Raw genomic sequence first — 21306 nt, 5'->3', positions numbered from 1 at the left:
ATGACATCTCTGTGATGTCACACCACTCTCTGTGATGCTACATGGACACCTTTGTGATGTCACACAACCTCCTGTGATGTCACAGAGTCATTTCTGTGATGTCACACGGAGATCTCTATGATGTCACACAGCTCTTTCTGATGTCACAGAGATATCTGTGATGTCACATGGACATCTCTGTGATGTCACATTGACTCACTGTGATGTCACACAGCTCTCTGTGATGTCACACGGTCATCTCTGTTATGTCACACTGAGATCTCAGTGATGTCACACAACCTCCTGTGATGTCACGCGGTCATCTCTGTGATGTCACAATGACATGTCTGTGGTGTCACACTTACATCTCTGTGATGTCATGCAAGCTCCTGTGATGTCACAGAGACATCTCTGTGATTTCACACAGCTCTCTGTGATGTGACACTGACATCTCTATGATACCATGAAGCTCTCTGTGGTGTCACACGGTCATCTCTTCAAAGAGTGGCAGGAGCACCTTAGCCAGCTGCAGGGCGATGGGGCTGGGTATTGTGGTGTGATTAACCAGGAACAAATCGTTAAGTAGAACAATGGTCATCCTGACCACATCACTATCATTTCCCTGCAGGAGCTCCCCGAGGCTTTCAGTCAGGCTCCACATTCTTTTGGCCTGTTTGGAACAAAAGTGTGTGAAAGGCCACCCTGCTGCCACAGGGCCCAGAGGCCAAAGGCCTGTCCCGCAGCACTCGGGCAGCTGAAGTGGGAGGCAGGAGAGCTGGGAGCGGCTGCCCCAGTGCCTGAAGCCCAGCCAAGTTCCAGCGACTGCGTTCCCCAGCCCCACGCTGCCTGCACGGCTTCAGCTGCTGCCCCTCCTTACCAGCGAGGGATTATCCCTGAGCAAGAGGAGGGCCCTCAGAACCTGGCGGCGCATCTCTGTGCACTCACTCAGCAAGTGCCTCGACAAGAGATCCATGATGCTGTCACTGCATGCGCTCAAGTCCAGGCAATGCAGGACCTGAAAGGCACAGGGCAGTGACAGGGGACCCGGCTGGCAGGAGCCCAGAACTGCACAGGGCGGGGACCAGGCAGCAGCGCAGGGCGTGGGCACCGTCCCAGGCAGCTGCGGCTACGAGAGGGCAGAGAGCTGGGAGGCAGCGCCGGCCTTCAGACTCACCTCCACAAAGAATGCCATGGCAGGGAAGTTCCAGTATGGCATCTCTTTGCTGAGCAACTCAAGGAGACAGCCTGAGATGCTTTTGCACAAGGGGGTGGATTCATTGCACATCTCCCTGGAAGGGGGGAAATGGCACTAAGATGTGGCAGCAGCTCTCTGGCCTCAGAGAGAAACAGACAACCTTCCCAGGCATCGCCTGAGAAAGCCTGAGAAGATCAGAGGAAAGAATGAAAAAACATTCTTGTCTTAACATGCTGCACCTGGTATTGTGAATATGTGGAATATGTTACAGAGATTTGTCTACCAAAGGGTACTTTCTTAATTAACTAATGGTGATACTGTTTAGACAAGAAAAGCAATTAAAATCAACCTATATCATAACTATCTATAAGAACAATGGGTTTATTAATAAAGATTATTATTGATCAGAATTCTGCAATACATGGAGTCAGTGATAATGATTACCCGGCTGGGGGCCCACTCCTATGACACTAAGACCCTGAGCCGGGGGGGGAAGCCCCTCCCAGGACAGACTGATGCAGTTCTTGTCTTTACCCCCCACCCTGCAGGGGGACCTGGGCCCTTGGAGATGTGGCTGCTACTGGGCACCCTCCTCTCCCAGCCTTTTCCAGTCTGCTTGGCCGTCCCTCGTGCCTCTGGCCCACAGCCACGGGGACTGAGTGGGATACCCCAGACACAGAGCACAAATGCCGGGAGCAATGGGGAGAAGGGGGTCTCACCTGGCCAGCAGACCCACGGCATAAATGTGGGTGTCAGCACAGAGCAGCGTGTCCCAGCCACGCTTGTGTTCCATTGACACCACCACATCCTCATAGTCCATTCGGCACAGCAGGGACTTTAGGGTCCTCACTGCAAACCTGAGTGCAGAGCAAATCCCTGGTCACACTGGGAACACTGGCTCCTACCCTGGCCGTGTGGCAGGGACAAAAGGACAGGAATGGAGCACCTGTTGGGGCTGGTGGCAAGGCTGTGTTCTTCCTGGCATCCCTTCCAGAAGGTACCAACCGCCTCTGGCATCTCTTTGGTGCTGGAGAACACTTGGAAGAGCAGATGCAAAAATAACTGCGGGAAATGCTCATCCACTATATCTGGGACACAGGGCTCCTGGAGGATCTTCCATATCACCACAGTTGCCTGCAAAGGACAAAGCCCCCCAATACAGCGCTCAGTGCCAAGGTGTCCGTGTGACAGGGCCCAAGCGTGGCAGGGAGAGGCCCAGAGAGACGCAGGGGGAGCACCGGGCCTGGTGGCCCTGGAGCTGCCCCGAGGCCAGCTTTCAGCCCAGCGCCTGAGGCAGGGAGACGCCGTGGGGGAGGGAGGATGGAGAGCTGCTGGAGTGGTGGCCTTGGGGCCAGCAAAGGCAGAAACTCACAGCCAGGACAAAGACACCCGTTTTGTCCCCATCGGAGGTGCACTTGCTGTGCTCTGGCCAGCTCCCCAGCACATCCAGGAGTATCTGCTGTGCCAGCTCTGCAGTCCAGGGCGTGCACATGATGGTCTTCCACATGGCCATGGCAGCTCTGTGGGGTTAGAGATCTGTCTCAGGGGATCTCAGACACAGCACCGTGGCCTGGGCATCTCTAGGGGCCTGGGTTGATCGCCGGCTCTGCCTTTGCCCACTGCCCCTCTCCAGAAGCAGCCAGGCAGCCCAGCCCTGTGGGAACAGGCCCCTGTGGGGCAGCGAGGGAGCATGGCAGCAGGCTTGGGGGCTGACGTGCCAGGGCTGGCAGAGGGAGCAGCCAGAGGGCCCTGGGACTCTCTGTGGGTCAGACACCTGGGACAGGCTGTACAGGGCGATGGGTTGGGGTGAGCCCTGAGCCCTCTGGGCAGGTGGGCCCTGTACCTGTCACAGGATGGGGCCACACGCAGGAGTGTCATTACTGCGTCATTTGGCTGCGCTTCTGTGAGATACAGCAGGGCGTTGTCCAGCCTGTGCTCAGCAGAATCATTGGCCATGAGCCACTGGTGGATGTACCTCACCATGGCGGGCACCTGGAGAAGGCACAGGGAGACTTGGAAAGCTGCCAGAGGGAGCAGTGTTCCCAGGGTCCCCAGAGAAATGTTTCCCTTCCCACCACAATGTGATGGCCTCAAAGGCTCACAGGGCCCAGCACTGTGGCTTGGGAAGCCGTGTGACTCATGGGGGAATTGAAGCCTGGCCACAGCTGCCTACTTGCTCTGCTCTGGAAACACCCCTCTGCACAAGCAAATCCAGCAGGGCGGCACTGGTCTCATGTCCGAGGAGCTCTGAGTAGGCTCTGAGCCCAGGGCCCATGGCGCTGCTCTCTTTCTGCCGAATTCTCTTGATGAATTTGCAAACGAGCTGTAGGAGAAGGGCAAGAAGCCATGGAGTGCTGCAGGTGTGCTGCTGGGCTGAGCGGTGGCAGCAGGCCCAGCCCAGGTGGGGATGGCTGCAGGTACCTGCGCTGTTCTGCGGAAGCGGCCACGGGTGCGTTCCTGCTCTCGTGTGCGCTGCACGGCTGCACCTGGCAAAGAGCGAGCGCAGCCCGAGCTGAGGGGCTGCGGGAGAGGCCAGAGAACACAGCCCAGCCCTGCGCTGCCCAGGCAGGGACAGCCCTGCGACGGCCAAGGGCACGGAGCACGGCTGTGGGTGTCTGCCCGGCCCCTATTCCATCCTGTCCATGGGCACGGCCCCAGGGGAGGGGATGGGACAGGACGGGACGGGACGGGATGGGATGGGACGGGACGGGACGGGACGGGACGGGATGGGATGGGACGGGATGGGGTGGGATGGGGCCAAGCTGGCTGAAGGCACCAGCACTGCGGCCTGGCTCTGCCACTCACCCTCCTGTGCTGGATGGAACAGCACCACCTCTTCAGTCTCTTGTGGCTGGGGCAGCTCCAGGGCTGCCTTCTTCCTCTTCCATCCAGGTCAGCTTGGGCACTCTCAGGGCTCCCTGCCCCATGTCACTGACCGGATTTCTGGCTACCCTCAGGAGAGATAACTTGGAAAACTCTGGGGTATCAAGTTCCATGCTCTACCCTTGAGGGCACCTGCAGAATTGAAGCCTCAGAAGGCCACAGGTCAACGAGTCCTGTGGTCTGGCCTCGAGGTCAGCTGCAGGAACAATGCCTCAGGAAAGTTCTGGGTAGGGCAGAAACGAGCGCGCTGTGCGGGGGCTCCTCACAGCACCGCTCTGTCCTGTCCTGTCCCGTCACCTGCTCCGAGCACTGTGGCGTGCTCTTGCCACTTCCAGCTCCTATGTCAGCACGTGTCACAAAGGGCCCTTGGAAACCCAGCTCCATTCCATGCTGCATGTGTCACAAAGGGCCCTTGGAAACACTGCCACCTGCCCTGGGGCCACACCCTGCCCACCCAAAGTGGTCCAGGTTGGAAGGAATCCCTGGTCTCAAGTGTCTGAGACAGCCCAACAGGATCTTTAGGAACGGCTCAGACCATCAGCAAACGCTGCCCTGCTCTGCGGGCTCAGGGCAGCAGAAGCAGCCCCCAGGGCTGCCGACGCAGCCACGCTGGGAAGGGCACAGGGCCTTCCACAGAAGCTGGCACAGACTCCTCAGGACACGTCCCGGCTCATGGTCATCCCAAACCCGCGAGTGTGACACGGACAAGGAACTGTGGGCCAGGGCAGGAATGCTGCTCTGAGCCCTGGGGCCCGGGGAGCGCTGGCACCAGCAGGTGAGGCAGTCCCTGCCCAGGCAGACCTGCCACCCCCTGAGCCCTGGCAGGGCTGGTGCCGTCTCCTGCCCCAGAGACCTGTGCCCCCGGGGGCTTCTGTGCCAGAGGGAGCCAAAGCCCAGGGGCACTGGGGGCTGTGCTCCTGCCTGCAGGGGCTGTTGGCAGGAACACCTGGAGCAACTGCTGGCAACAATGAGTAGATGGCAAAATGGTTACCCCTGCCCCGGTGTAGAAATCTAAGTGGCCAATAGACTACAGCTCTCCCCTCTTGTTCCCTGCAGCAGAATCAGGACCATGAACAGAAACAGTCACAGATATTCTTTCTGCACCCCATTAGCAAAGCTGTGCCAAACCACAGATGCTGCCTTCAAATGGAACCAAATTCCAACCTAGACCTCTCACCTCCCAGACAACTCCTTCCCCAACACACCTCCAACACCAACAGCCTGCAAACACCACACAGAAGCCCTCAACATCCCGCCAGGACCCCCAGCTGCCCCTGTCCCTGTCCCTGTCCCTGTCCCTGTCCCACCCTCCCACAGATGCCCTGGTTCCCTGCACGTGCCGTGGGATGGCACTCAGGAGGATCTGCTCCAAGGCCTTCCCCGGCAGCAAGCTCAGGCTGCCAGGCCTATGGATCCTGCATCATCCTTCCCACCGAACCTTCCATTGGCATGGCTCTTCCACTGGCACATCTGCGCTCAGCTGGGACTACTCCGCTCACCCAGGGCTCCTGGTAAAGGATGGAGAGCAGCCTGGCAAGCTCTTTCTCCAGCTCCCTCTGTGCTCTTGGGGAAGGTAGAACCTTCCACAGGAAAGCAACTGCTGCCACAAGGAGTGGGTGGCATCAGGCAGCTCTGGGGAAGCCCCTCAGGAATGCTGTATCCTGAGGGAACACTGTTGGCCTTGACCTGTTGGCACCTGCAAAAGCTTCAAATCAGCTGCCTCAGCTTCCAGGGCCTCTCTTGGCCAGAATCCTGACGTGGATGCAGGACGAGTGCCAGGCACTGCTGGGACCCAGCGGGACAGGACCGGCTGTCTCGTGCCCACGCAGCAGCCCTGACACAGCCAGGGCCATCCCGAGAGCAGACAGACGCTCACGGGCCAGCAGAGAGGAGCAAGGAGCCCTGGGCTCCTCTCAGGGTACCTCAGCTGGGCTCGCTCCACAACACGCCCCCATTGGAAGGCCTGCTGATGTCCAGCTGCCAGAAATGCCTCCCTTGTGCTCTCCAAGATGCACAGGGAGAGCCAGTGAGCAGGACACTTGGGAGGCAAACCTTCCAAGCCTTTGCTAAGGCCAGGCACACACCAAGATCAGCCAAGACTCTCCACCATGCTGCCTGGCCCACCCAGCCCAGCTCTGTGCTGGCCCTGGGCCACAGCAGCTCCCAGCAAGCAGGAGGCAAATGCATCTTGCCAAGAGTTCAAACACAGCAGACAGGGAAGATGTGAAAAGTGTGTGCATAAAGGGCTGTTAATTCACAGCTCCCACAGAGAGCTTTGGGGCTCACAGATGGACAGAGATGGTTCTGCTCACCCCTCTGTCCAAAGGGGGGTAACACACACTGCTGCAGGTGCTTTGGTTGGTTCCTGCAGGTCCAGGTGGATGACAAACCAGCTCTTCACAGGCTTCTCCCTTGCCCTGCCCCTCTGCCAAGTGCAGCGGGCCTCAAGGACTGAAAGGAGCACAGAGAGCCAAAGGGGGACACTCGCACCTGCTTCACTGGAGCTCCCTGGGAAGCACTTTCCTTGAGAAGCAAGCCCCTGTTCTCCAAAGGCATTTCCCCAAATGTGCAGCTTTTCTGGCCAACACCAACACACCCTTAAAAAATGCTGGCAAGGCTGAAGGCCTTCATGTCCTTTCAGGACAGGCACTCCAGCTGTAGCTCCTATTCCCCCAAGTGTGTTTCCAGGTGGAGGTTCAGAGGTACAGCCCCAGGCCCTCTACAAACACAAGCTGCCCACTGCCTCTTCACCTGCCTCAACTCCAGCCTGTGGTCACGGCAGCAAAACCAGGCTGTTCCTGGCCAGAGCCCAGAGCCCTGCTCCTGCAGGATGCTCTTGTCAGCACCTTCCAGGACTCTCCGCTGTGCACGCAGCGCTTTTCATGCCCGCTCCAAACAGGCTCTGGAAGGCAGAGCACAGCCTGGCTTGCTCTGCCACCAGCACACCCCAAACACAGGTGGAGGAAGAAGCAGCAGGGGCTGTTTTGTGGCCATGCCCAAGAGAGACTGGAAGGTGCCCTCCCTCTACTCTCACTTGGTTGGCTTTCTGACTGGCTCCGAGCCTGGGGCTCCTGGAGCCGGCTGGCATTTGCTCTGTGGGCATGGGGGAGCTTCCAACAGCTTCTAACAGAAACCATTACTTCATCTACCAAAACCTGGCCATGCAAACCCAACAGACTTTCTTATCTATTTCCCACCTCCTCACTACACTAGGAATTTAATTCTAGTGATGATAATCATCAAGTGGTGACCAAGAGAGAAATTAAATATGTAAGTCTTCAGGCACTGAAGTTCACACTACAGACTAAATGAAAAAATGCCTCAAACCTACTCATCGCAGAGACTAACTGCTGGCACATTTGTACATGTGCATTTATTCAATAAAACTCATAATTAGTTGCAATGATTAGGCTGAATACTAATTTCGCACCAAGACCCTCCTGCTTTTGGACCCAATCCCAATTGAAAAGTATTATAATAACCATTACATTTTTGGTAAAGACACATGCCTGATCTACATCCCACTGGAGCCACAGGTGGCACTGAATTTTAATGTTAAGGATTGGAACATACTACATTCCTGATCATGATTTAAATTGACAGCTCACACTTACTGCTTATGTGTCAGCCCTCAGGTATCCAGCTGACACTACAGACTGCCTTTCTCAGGTACAACACCTACACAAACAGAGAGATGGCCTCCCATCACATCTGCATAGGTAAGATGGGCAAAATGAGAGAAAAATTTCCCTTTCTAGTATGAAATAAAGAGGAAAGCTGTCAGTCCTAACCCAGAGCTCTGCAGAAGGCTCTGTGGGGAGAGCACCTGACGTTATTGAAGCTGTGTTCAGCCCAGAGCCCTGGAAAGATGGGATTGGCCTGGCTGCCTCAGCCTGTTTGGCGCTGGCTCTTGCACCGTTCTGGCCCTGCTGGTACAGCACTCACTGCTTGCCCAGCTTCCCTGCCATGTGTTGTACATGTTCCTGACCCATAAATCCTGTGAGACTATTGCTGATGGAATAGGGAGGAGTCACACTTTGAAAGAACCCTCTCCAGTTCCCCTTTGTTTGAACAGATGTACAACTTCGGCCATGCCTGGGAAGTGTTTCCTCACAGCCCGCAGTGCACCTTCCAATCCCTGGAAGTCTGAAGGGAGCACTAGGAATTCCAACATCCACTAATGCAGACAAGGAGTGAAATCCTTTCTTACCTGAAATGGGTAGGAAAATACATTGATACCGTGAAGAAAGTAACATTCCTTCCCAAAATGCTATGGGTTTGAGATTCAATGTTCAGTTTAGGAAGGTTTTGTCCCCATCACTGAAGTCCAGACTTCATCACTAAACATGCTGAGGCCCTTTTCTCAGCTTCTCTGCTCCACCCTTCTTGCCAGCACTGGATGGCAGTGTCAGACTCCACTTGACACAAACTCCTCTGTGTGCCTCCCCTCCTGCTGAAGGAAAGCTCCTGCCAAACTGTTCCTTCTCTGCTTTCCAGCCACAATGTCCACAGCCTCCTTCTGAAACATCCTCCCCTAAATGTCTGTCCCTTCAGAGGAGCACACACCCCTGGCTGTGCTTTGCACACAGGCTCTCTGTTTCTGTGGTGTTTGCATTTCAGCCTGTAAGGGGAGCACAGGGTGCAAGGAGAATGCCAGAGGAAAAAGATAACAGGAAGTCATCTGGTTGCAAACAAACGATTCTGAAAAGTTTATTCCTTTGTTTAAATCTATCTTATTAATGGAAACCTAGTATTTATAACAATGAATACAGAGAGTATTTCTAATAATCAATACAGAAATTATTTCTAACAATCAATGCAGAGTATAACAATCAATACAGATATTATACCAATCAATACAGAGTACTTTTAACACTCAATTCAAAATATTTCTAACAATGTAGAGTATTTCTAACAATCAATACAGAGATTATAGCAATCAATACAGTATATTTAACAATCATTATAGAGAAATAAAGACATTCTTAACCTAAGGAACTTAAGGAATTTCAAGCACCAAGTTTTTCTTACAGGAATGAAGCAATTGAAGAGGTAATTCAACAAGCCTATCCATAAATGCTGGAAGATATCCTCCAGTTCTGCCCATGGAGATGCAAATGGCCCTGAGCAGCACAAGGGCTTTGTCAGGAAGGCCACTCCTTTCCAGGCTTTCCCCAGGAGCCCCGGGTCAGTCTTTTCTTCTCTGTGCTCCCCTCTGGCTCTATTCCTATGCTTCCTCCAGATCATGAACGTGGCAGGGACAGCCAAGCAAACCACCGTGCATGTGTGCCATTGGATCTTTCCTCCAGTTCCCACAGAGGGCATGCCTGACTCTCCTGTCTGGCTTCCAAGTCTGCAGTTTCCTCCTCCAAGTGCAGCTGGTGCTTCTGAGGGATCACTTCCCGCTCCTTCATCCTCTGGACAATTCCTTTATCATCCTCAGGAGAAATCCCATTCTTTCCAGGGGGCTGGTTGATGCTGACAATGGCCATCAGCACCAGGTACCTATGGAAGATTCCTTCAGCCATGGCTGATCCTTCCCTGAAAGAGAAAGAAAGGAGGACAGAGCCAAGATCCAGACTATATTGCCTCGGGAGGAGAGAGGAAAGAGGCTCGCCCCTGGCAGGAAGGCTCTGGCCAGCCCTGCAGAAAGGCTGGAGGCCAGAGGTGCTCCTCAGGGCACGCCTGCTGCTGCCAGTTCCAGTCCAGCTGCCCAAAGAGGCTCCATGAGCACGTGGTGAGGAGGAACAGGAGGAAGGTGCGAGACACAGGGACACAAACCTGAGCAGCCAGGTTTGAGGAGAGAGAAGCTCAGCATTGCAGATGGCAGAAGAAACCAAGCCCAGTCCCCCAAGCAGGAGGAGAGGAAGGGCCCCCCAAGCTGGCTGAAGGCAGACAATGGAGACCTTGCCCAAATGTTCCCAAATGGGCTGGGGGGAGGGAATACACGGCCCTGCTTTCCAGCTGCTCCCACCACTTCTGACCCTGCCACTGCCTTGAGACAAAGCCTGATGAAATCCTGCTCAGCATGGGTAACTGAGCTCTTGAAGGGCTTAGTGTCAGCTCAAGGCTTCCTTTCCCTCCCAAAGCCTTCCCTTGGCAGCCTTGGGCAGGGGATTCATCCTCCCTCCCTCCTCCTTCCCACAGACCTGCTCGGAACCACTCCATGGGCACTTTCCATTCTCTGTGTCCGTCCTCAAGTGCAGTGCCAACCTGGGTCAGTCCTGGCTCTGTCCTGAGCTCCCAGGAGTTCACAGGCTGAGATGGCAAAGCTCAGCCACACCAGGGCCCTGCCCCTGCCAGCAGCACCCCCACAAGCAGCAGCAGCAGCAGCTGCAGTCGCCTCTCAGCTGTTGGTGCCCCTGCACTGCAGCCGCTCCTGCTGGCACCAACGTTCCTTTGTGGCCTTGGAGACAGTCCTGAATCCATCCATGGGGTCACAGAGCCTTGGAATCCCAGAGTTCCAGGTTCCTGGAATCCTAAAGTCATTGAATCCTGAGAACCACACTCAGAGGAGGAGGAGGAGGAGGAGGAGGAGGAGGAGGAGGAGGAGGAGGAGGAGGAGGAGGAGGAGGAGGAGGAGGAGGAGGAGGAGGAGGAGGAGGATGAAGAGGAGGTGGAAGATGAGGAGGAAGAGAGAGAACGAGGACAAGGAGGATGATGAGGAGGATGAGGAGGAGGAGGAGAATGAGGAGGAGGAGGAGAAGAAGGATGAGGAGGAGGAGGATGAGGAAAAGGATGAAGATGAGGAGGACAAGGAGGACGAGGAGGAGGAGGATGAGGAGGAGAAGGAAGATGAACAGGAGGTGGAGGAGGACAAGGAGGAGAATAAAGAAAAGGAGGAGGACAAGCATGAGGAGGACCACGAGAAGAAGGACGAGGAGGATGAGGAGGAGGAAGATGAGGAGGAGAAGGAGGAGAATGAGGATAAAGAGGAGGAGGAAGATGAGGAGGATAAGGAGGAGAAGGATGAGGAGGAGGAGGAGAACAAGGATGAGGAAAAGGACAAAGATGAGGAGGACAAGGAAAACGAGGAGGACAAGGAGGAGGAGGAGGAATAGGAGGAGGAAGAGGATGAGAATGAGGATGTGGAGGAAGATGATTATGAGGAGGATAAGGATGAGCAGGACAAGGAGGAGGAGGAGGAGGAGAAGGAGGACTAGGATGACAAGGAGGACAATCAGGAGGAGGAGGAGAAGAAGGAGGAGGAGGAGGAGGACGCAAATGAGTATGAGGATGAGGATGAGGACGAGGATGGGAACAAGAAGGAGGAAGATGAAGAGGAGGAGGAGGAGGCGGAGAAGGGGTTGTTAAAAGAGCACTTGAAAGAATGAGGAGGTGGGAACCTGTCCCCATGGAGAACCCATCTCCCAGATGTGCTCCATGCCCTTAACAATGGCCCCTGGGGAAATGGGAACCCCCTGGCTGTGCACGGCTGCTCCCAGTGTGCAAATACAGCCCTGGGCAGTGAGACTGGGACTGCCTGGGAAATTGTTCTGGGTGTGATGGCCCTGGCAGGGCCAGCCCAGAGGCTGCAGGGCTGGACCTTCATGCACTGGAATTAGTCAGGATAAATCAGAAGCAAATGAGAATTAGCAATACAGGAACAGGAATCCAGATTCCTCCAGGACACTTTGGTTTGGTAACTGCTCACTGGAGCTTGGCCTTGCAAAGTGCTCCTGTCATGGGAGGAGGAACTGATGCAGATTATTAAGGGGAAAATGAAGTAATTTGGTTTAAGGATAGTGAACAACATTGGATTATTCAAACCCATGACAGGGTAGCACAAATATTGATATTGTCAGTGTTTAAAACAATTGGGAAAAAAGGAGATCCACCTTAAATCACTGCTGTTGGTGGAGATAAAGGGTTTGGATCCAGCAGTGCTAATATTGGAGCCAGAGTGTGGGTCCAGAGGCCAAAAGGCCTCCCGAGGCAGCTGAAGAACAGCTCCTGGGAAGGACAGCAGTGTTTGAATCCTGAAACCTGGGCAGGAATGATGGGAATGTGTCCCTGCAGCCAAGTGCTCTCTGTAAGAACAGGTAGATATTACAGGAGATTGTTTTACACATCCTGCCAGACCAAATCTCCCTCTTTGCCACAGTGAAAACTCGTGACCTGGACTCCATCTACGATGGAGCCAGGGCCAGGCTCTTGTACTGCCCAAGGTGTATCCCTTGAAGGCCTTTTAATAAATACCTGCTTTATTCCTTTAACACTGCCTAGCTCTGTTCTAGGCAGCCTCTCAAGGCATCACCACCAAACCAAGGGAACACGGACCAGGTCTGGCTGGCTGGGCCTCCTGGGGACCACCTGACCACCTTGGCATGTCGAGGGCTGCTTCTCACCTGCCCTGGAGCACTGGGGCTCTGGGCTTTCCTTGCTGTGGAAAAGAATTGTCCTTCTCAAGGCATCTGTGGTCAAAATGGAGATTCCACCTCCCAAATTCCATATATTCAAGGATTTCTGCATGACAAAAGCTGCCAGGAAGAACTGGTCTGTTTGGCTGAGCCTCCCAGGAGCCACCTCTTTCTTCTTCTGCCTTTGAAACACTCGGGCTCTGTGCTTTCCTTCCTATGGAAAGGAGCCATCCTTCTTCCCGATGCAGAAATGGCCAAAATTGGGGTTCTACCTCCCAGATTCTCTATAGCCAAGAGTTCCTCCCATGCAAAATCTGTCGGTACCGTCAAGTCTGGCTGGCCTTGGCCTCTGGTGGCTGGCCTTGGCCTCTGGTGGCTGCTCCTGCCACACTGGGGCTCAGTTCTTTCCTTCCCATGGAGATCACTGTGACACTGTGGGCACCTCATGGAACCAAGGGGATCATTGTGGCACCACTGGAGCCCATGGAACCAAGGGGCCATGGTGACACCACGGGGCTTCATGAACCCAGAGACCATTATGACTCTGTGGGGCCTGATGGAACCATGGAGACCATTCTGACCCTTCAGGGCCTGGTGTCACCAAGGGGACATTGTGACACCTCAGGGCCTCCTGGAAGCAAGGGACCATTGGGACACTGTGGGGCCCCATGGAAGTGAGGGAACATGGACCAGGTCTGGCTGGCTTGGACTGCCAGGGGCCACCTGACAGGTCTGGTTGATGTTGGGATGTCAAGGGCTGCCTTTCATCAGCTTCTGGAACACTCCTCTGTATGGAAAAAAAAGTCTGTTATTTCAGATGTCCATTGCCAAAATTGGTACTCTCGCTAAAAAATTTCCTATTTGTAAAGGTATCTCTTCAAACAGAATCTGGCATCACTGGCTGGCCTTTGCATCTGGTGGTCACCTCTTGTCTGCCCCTAAAACAGTGGCGCTCTGTTCCTTCATTGCTATGGAAAAGAACTGGTCTTCATGTCCAGGGACCATGGCCAAAATTAGAATTGGCCAAAGAGCCCAGCCAGGGTCATGTAACCATCTGCAGCCCCGGGCAGATATTGACTCTGCCAGTGCTGCCATCCTCCCTCCAGTGAGAGAAAAGGACACAGGGCAGGCACACAGAGGAGCAGCATGGACACACCGAGGGCAGGGAAGAGGAAGTTGAGTCCCAGATGGGAGGGATGAGGAGATGCCTTGATCTTGGGGCTGGAATCCTCTGCTAAAGCTATGGAGAAGGATGTCATTGATACATCAGACTCTCTTTCTTCCCTCTAAGGCATTCAAAAGTATGGGGAGATAACTTGTTCAGCAAAAGCCTCCATGCTAATGTGAGCAAATTTTGCAGTAGCTGTTATCTCATGAGAAGTTTGAACAATGAAATGCAGCAGAGTGATGAAACCCTGTGTCCTCAGGAAGAGAAGGAGACCTCTGTTCCCAGAGATGAAGATGATTTCAGAAATAGAAGAAGAAAATATTTGGTCTTAAACAGCTCATCTTTAAGCTAATACGCCATAAGTTGACATGGCCCATAAACAGTGCTGTGGGAAAAGCTGTGAAAAAATGGCAGGGATTTCACAATTTCATTTTTCCAAATGGCTGCTAATCGTGGAAATTGAGAGCCCCAAGAGAACTGTTTTCTTATGGAGGAGTCTCCATAGCAAGAAAGAGAGACTCCTCTCCCTAAGTGAAGTGAAGAAAGACTATTTTAGAGGTGGTAAACGTACTCAAAATTTTAGGTTTTGTGTCCATATATTGTCAGTAAGAAAGAAAAAGTTGTATGGAGAGAGGAAGTTTTGTGAAAGTTTTGATATGATTCTTACTACTCTTTCTTTTAGTTACTGTTAATAAACTTTTCTTTATACCCTTTTAAAGTTTTCAGCCCATTTGCTTTTCTCCTACTCCTATCTCACAGCAGGAAATGAGTACGTATATTCTAGTGAGTGCACTGGTAATTAGCCAAAACTGAACTCACCACACTAATTGGTGCATTGGCCGAGAAATCTCAAATTGGCAAGCCAAAACCACTACAGAAAACTTCGTGATGAACTTCACTAGAGCAGAGGGAAATCAAGGTAAAGCCATGGTTTTTCAGGACTTGCTTGATCCTAATGAGACCCGTGGTGCATTTGGAGCTGAGCCCTGGAACCTCAGGGCCTGAGAGGAGATGGCACAAACCTTTCCCGGAGTCAAAGTCAGAGGAAAACCCCAAAGTGGTTGGAGTCTAAAGCATTAATGGGAACCACAAAGGTCCATCTATACCACAGGCTCTTCATGGAGTCCTTGGAGGAGAGACCTGGAGGCCAGGATGGCACAAAAACCTCTCAGAGACTGAAAATGGCACAAAGAACTCTCAATGTGGAAAGGAAAATCCAAAGTACCTCACAAATGTTAAGAATCTTAAAGTATTCATGAGCCCCACTGAGTGTCAGTACAAAGCTCTCAAGGGACTCATTAAAACAGATAATTGGGGCCATGATTGCAGAAAAATCTCACAGTCTGTATCAAAAGGCAAACACCAAGTACCTTAATAAAACTGAAGTACCTTGAAGCATTAATGGGCCCCACTGAGTGTTGTTCCTGACAAAGTCTCTCCAGGGACTAATTAAAGCAGATAATTGGAGGCCTAGATTGCAGAAACCTCTCAGAGACTCCAAGGCAAAAGCCAAAGTCCTTTGAAAATCCTGCAGTCCCTGGGAGCATGAAGGAGCCCCCAGGACCATTCCTGACCAAGGCTCCCCAGGGACTCCTTCCAGTAGATCCTTGAGGCCACTGGGATGTGGGCTAGGGGGGGATGCTGAGGGCAGGAGCAGGGGCTGACAGTGCCCAGCCTGGCTGGGGCTGTGCCAGGAGGCCCCAGGGCCTCAGGACAAGGTGTCTCCTCACAGCCCTTGGTGGCACAGACCCTGCTGTGCCCCAGGGCACCAAGACTTGGCTTCTCTTTGTCCCCTCCTGCCATCAGTGCCTCCAGTTCTCTGCTCTGCCTGGGGCCTGGGGACACTTTCTCAGTCGTGTCCCTCAGTGGGACCCATTAAAAGTCCAAGGAACTTTGGAGTTGGATTCTGACTTGGAGTTCTGCAGAGGTTTCTGCAGCTCCCTCTCAGGGCCTGATGTTCAGGGCCTGAGCACAAAGCCCCAGAGGGTCATTAAAGTCCTTGTGCTGTGTCTGTGCTGCTGAGCTGGGCCAGGCTCCTGGCACAGAGGGTGATGCTGGTAACCAAGCAGAGCTTCCAAAGCACATTTCTCTTGCTGAGCAGCTCTTCTGCCAGCCCAGCAGGGCTGGGGCACTGCCTGCAGCCAGCCCGGGCACAGCACAGAGGCACAGAGAGCTTCAATCAGTCAGGGCTGGGAAGGGGCTGAGAAGTGCCTGGGGCAGAATCACTGCCAGCCCTTGGCACAGGAACCTCTGGCTGCAGGACAATGCAGCTGCAGCTCCTGGAGAGATCTAAAGCTGGAACATGCCAATGCCCACAGAGCCTGTGAGTGCATTCTCTGCTCATCTCCTGTGCAGAGCAGCCAGGGGTGCCCAGGGCTGTCCTGCAGAGCAGGGTCCTGCAGCCCAGGGCGCTGTGCTGGGCCAGGGACTCTGCTGCCTGCCAGGGACAGCTCTCAGCTGGCCCTGGAGCTGCTCCCAGTGCTGGCCAGGAGCTGTGGGGGGAAGGAGCCACCCTGAGCAGGGCAGGTGCTGCTGCTGAGAGGGGCTGGCTGGGGCAGGGCTGCTCCAGCTCCAGACCAGCCTGGGCACAGCTCCGGAGGGCACTTCCCAAAGAAGGTAAGCCTAGGATTATACTTATATACTTAGAAAACTATAATCCTTTATTATTGCTATTAAACTCTTGATTACCTCTCTTAAACTCTTACTGAACAATATTAAAGTTTTATTATATATCTCTATATCTATAATATTTAATTAACTCTAGTATATTTCCTTATGGTTTTTCTTAGAATTTAGAAAAATAACCTGACTGTATAAATGCATTTTTGAATATTATATAGTCTTTTCAACAGGAAGAGGACCTACAAGAAGAACATTTTGGTTTTTGTATGCCAGCAGTGATAACGAAAACTGGGGGAAAAAAGTCCTTGGACCTACTCCAATGTGTTGAGCCAGGAGTGTGTAACTGGGACAAGTGAATATCCTTTTGAATGTCCTTGTTAAATATCCTAATTAATCAACCTTAATGAATTGTTGAAATCAGGGGCCGGGTGTGCCTCATCCCCACTGGGACACCTGGAAGCTTCCAATAAAGGTCTGGTTTTTACTTTACTGTTCTAATACTGTTGCAAGGGCTTTTTTTATCCTTCAATTATAGACAAAAGGGGGTTGAGAGAAGCAGAACAGGAATTGAAATCCCAGAATGACAGAACATTCTGAGTTGAAAGGGATACACAGGATCATCAAAGGAATGTTTGAACATTTACAGCGACTCCAGAACGGTGACTTTGGGTGGTCTGTGTCTCTGCTGGGAGCCTCCCAAAGGGCCTTCAGCCACTCCTCAGCCCTGGGCAGCAGCAGCATCACCTCTGCAGGGCCCAGCAGGGCTCTCCTGAGCTGCCCTTGCCCAGCTGCACACAGAGCCTGCCCCAGCCAGGGCCCTGCACACAGGCAGGTTTCTGTAGGGCCGGGCCGAGGGCACACAGGGTGGGATGGGCTCTGTGAGCGCTGGCAGGGACAAGGCACCTCTCAGGAGGGGATGTCCAGGCCCAGGGAGATGCTCAGGGAAGCAGAGGGGGCTGAAGAGAGCAGTGCTGGGGGAACAAGCCCGTCCAGCCCCTCACCTTCCCTCAGCCACGGGGAATCCTTTGGCTCTCACATCTCTCAGTGGCAAAATCTGAGTGCAGCAGGAATGCTGGGGATTTCTGATCTCAGAGAGTGAGCAATGATGTGTGGGTAGGAAAATTATTCCTAAAATCATCTCCTGCCATCTGTTTCCTTTAGAAATGTGAGTGCAGATGGTATCAAAGCCTTTCTGGAGTAGGAGTGATTCCCCTGACAAATCCTGAATATCCAGCCTTGTCCCTCTGCCACATGGCCAAAAACCCAGGGCAACAGGGCAGGGATGGCTCCCTGAGAGCCCCCATGCACAGGCCTGGCTGTTCCTGGCACACTCAGCCAGCACAACTGGAGCTCAGGCACAGACCTGTCTGAAGGTTTCCCCAGAGCAGGAACAAGGGTGGGTGAGTCCCAGCACAACAGGCTGCAGGGAATGGCCCAGGTTTGGCTCCAAGCAGCCTCTTCTGACTTGTCCCTGTCCTTTCTCCATGAACAGGTGCCCATGTGCAGCCACAGCAAATGTCCAACAGCAGCTCCATCAGCCACTTCCTCCTGCTGGCACTGGCAGACACGCGGCAGCTGCAGCTCCTGCACTTCTGCCTCTTCCTGGGCATCTCCCTGGCTGCCCTCCTGGGCAACGGCCTCATCATCAGCGCTGTAGCCTGCGGCCACCACCTGCACACGCCCATGTTCTTCTTCCTGCTCAACCTGGCCCTCAGCGACCTGGGCTCCATCTGCACCACTGTCCCCAAAGCCATACACAATTCCCTCTGGGACACCAGGAACATCTCTTACACAGGATGTGCTGCACAGCTTTTTTTTTTCACTTTTTGCGCTACAGCAGAGTTTTCCCTCCTGACCATCATGTGCTACGACCGCTACGTGTCCATCTGCAAACCCCTGCACTACGGGACCCTCCTGGGCAGCAGAGCTTGTGCCCACATGGCAGCAGCTGCCTGGGCCAGTGCCTTTCTCAATGCTCTCATGCACACGGCCAGTACATTTTCCCTGCCCCTGTGCCATGGCAATGCCCTGGGCCAGTTCTTTTGTGAAATCCCACAGATCCTCAAGCTCTCCTGCTCCAATTCCTATCTCAGGGAACTGGGGCTTCTGGTGGTTAGTGGCTGTATAATTTTTGGTTGTTTTGTGTTCATTGTTTTCTCCTATGTGCAGATCTTCAGGGCTGTGCTGAGGATCCCCACTGAGCAGGGACGGCACAAAGCCTTTTCCACCTGCCTCCCTCACCTGGCTGTGGTCTCCCTGTTCCTCAGCACTGGCACATGTTCCTATCTGAAGCCCCCCTCCATCTCCTCCCCACCCCTGGATCTGGCCCTGTCAGTTCTGTACTCGGTGGTGCCTCCAGCCCTGAACCCCCTCATCTACAGCCTGAGGAACCAGGAGCTCAAGGCTGCAGTGAGGAGACTGATGACTGGATGCTTTCAGAAACATTAAACTGCTGGCCAGTTTCTGCAAATCACTTGTAATAAAAGTAATTTTTTATACTTCTTGTTCTTTTCCATTTGGAGTGTATTTTTCTTTGTTTTGCATTTTGATGTTGTCCACACAGCAATGTCATTTTTTGTGCCATTTCTCATTTTGTTTCTCTCCACCTTCCCTGTACCCACAGAGTGTGCCAATGAGGGGCTGCACTCTCAGTGGCATTGAAGGAAGTCAAGGGTCTCCCAGCACAGTTTTCTGCAGAGATGCCCTTTTGTTGCTTTCTCTGAAGCTGCAGCAACAATGTTTGGGTGCAGAACTGGGAACAGATCATTGCTGGCAAAGAAGCTCTGCTCCTGTTGGCCACACCATTCCTGATCCAGGCCAGGAGCCATTGGCCTTCTTGGCCACCTGGGCACTCTGCTGGCTCATGTCCAGCCTGCTGTCCATCAGTCCCTGCAGGTCCCTTTCTGCCTGGCTGCTGTCCAGCCCCTCTGTCCCCAGCCTTTAGCGCTGCAGGGGTTGTTGTGGCCAAAGTGCAGGACCCGGCACTTGGACTTGTTAAACCTCACCTTGTTGGATTTGGGCCCTGGATCCAGCCTGTCCAGGGCCTTGTGCAGAGCCCTCCGACCCTCCAGCAGATCAACACTCACATCCAGCTTGGTGTCATCTACAAAGATGTCCTTGGTTCCAAGGGGCCCCTCAGTTTTACAATGTCCCTTTGGTTACACCAGGCCCTGCACTGTCACACTGGTCTCCTTGGTTCCATGGGCCCCAAAATGTGACAATAGACTCCTTGGTTCCATGGGGCTCCACAGTTTCACAATGTTCTCGTTGGTGCCGCAGGTTCAGAGTGGCCCCTTGGTTCCATGGGGCCCCAGGGTGTCACAAAGGCCCCATGGTCACATGAGGTCCCACACTGTCACAATGGTCTCTGTGGTTCCACAAGTCCCCTTAGTGTCACAATGGACTTCTTGTTTCCACAAGGCCACACAGTGTCACAATGACCTTCCAGATTCCCTGAGGCCCCAGAGTGTCACAGTGGCCCCCTGGTTACACAAGGTCCTGCAGTGTCACAATGTCCCCTGGGTTCCATGAGGCCCCGCAGTGTCAGAAGGGCCCCTTGGTTCCACTGGGCTCTGGACTCTCCCAATGCTCTCCTTGGTTTGGCAGTGTCACAGTGGTGAAACCCCTCGGTCACACGAGGCCCCGCAGTGTCACCATGGCCTCTGTGGTTCCACCAGGACTCAGTGTCACAGGGACTCCCTGGTTCCATTTGGCCCCAGAGCACCACAATGGAGCCCTGGTTCTATGGGGCTGCACAGTGTCACCATGGTCCTCTTAGTTCCACGAGGCCCTGCAGGGTCACAGTGGCCCCAGAGTGTCCCAATCACCCCAGAATGACAGAATCAAATAGGCTGGAAAAGACCTTTGGGATCATCAAGTCCAACCAATGCCCTAATATCGCCTTGTCACCCAGACCATGCCACTGAGTGCCACTGGAGAGGGACAGTGACTCTGCCACCTCCCGCCTGGCCTGCCCATTCCAATGCCCACTCACCCTTTCTGTGAAGAACTTCTTCCTCTTGTCCAGCCTAAACCTCCCCTGGTGCAGCTGAAGGCTGTGTCTTCTTGTCCTGGCCTCAGGCAGATCCACACTCACACCCAGCTTGGTGTCACCTGCAAATTTGGGGATGGTGGGCTCGATCCTCTCACCCAGATCATCGGTGAAGATGTTAAACAGGGCTGGGCCCAACACAGATCCCTGGGGACAGCACCAGGGACTGGACACCAGCTGGGTGCAGCACCATCCCCACCCCTCTCTGGGCCCAGCCTCCAGCCAGCTCTTCCATCTCCCAGCCAGGAGGGAACCTGCCCAAGCTGTGGGCTGCAGCTTTTCCAGGGAATGCTGTCAGAGACAGTGTCCAAAGCTCTGCTGAAGTCCAGATGGACACATCCACAGACTTTCCCACATCCACAGGTGGGTCACCTGGTTATAAAAGGAGATCAGGTTGCTCAGGCAGGACCTGCCCCTCTTAAATCCACTCTGGCTGGCTGTGATCCATTGGCCATCCTTCTCTGACTGCCAGGGGTTGGATGAGGGAAATGGTGTGGTGGGGCTGGGGAGAAAATTTGATTTTTAGCCATGAAAAGATTTGATTTTCCACAACTGTTCAGACTGCATTACAAGGTGCTGGAGGTCAATATCAATTGGACACTGCTGATATCAATATATAAACAGGAAAAGAAAACAGGACAAAAAATTCTCTCAGCAATGTTTTCAATTTACTATATATTTACTTTGAATTCACTTCTAAAATCTGTCTAATTTACCACAGAAGAATTAAAAATTTTTTTTGAATAATGTTTCTGAGCTTTTCCCACTGAATTCTGTAACTGAAGAGCTCGAGAAAGAAGAGCCCTCTGGAGTAGTAAAATTGATCATCAACCCCCAAGTGGCTGAGGATCCATCCCCATCAGAGCAGCAATGAGCAGAAATGGGCACAGCTCTGTGGCTGCCCCAGCTCTGGGATGGGCCCTGGGCCTGGAGCAGGAGCAGCTCTGGAGGGCCCCAGGGCCGGGGCTCTTGTGCTGGCCTGGGCAGATGGGATGGCAGGAGGGGCTGCAGAGCTCTCAGCACCTCAGGCAGAGGGGAGCAGGGCAGC

At 53.5% G+C, this 21306-nt stretch overlaps 2 protein-coding genes across 2 annotated transcripts in view; both read left to right on the top strand.

Annotated features, from left to right (window-relative positions):
* Positions 1-21306, top strand: part of LOC144246561 (uncharacterized) — a 1050450-nt gene that overhangs the window by 961968 nt on the left and 67176 nt on the right. The gene's annotated exons all lie outside the window — the stretch shown is intronic.
* LOC144246435 (olfactory receptor 14J1-like) lies at positions 17723-18655 on the top strand. The gene has a single exon (XM_077783828.1). It carries the CDS (start codon positions 17723-17725, stop codon positions 18653-18655), a length of 933 nt encoding a protein of 310 aa, XP_077639954.1.

Source organism: Lonchura striata, chromosome 6 (genome assembly GCF_046129695.1).
Source record: "Lonchura striata isolate bLonStr1 chromosome 6, bLonStr1.mat, whole genome shotgun sequence".
Taxonomy (NCBI): domain Eukaryota; kingdom Metazoa; phylum Chordata; class Aves; order Passeriformes; family Estrildidae; genus Lonchura; species Lonchura striata.
Note: the sequence above shows the minus strand (reverse complement) of the source record. Positions and strands in the feature narration are given on the sequence as shown.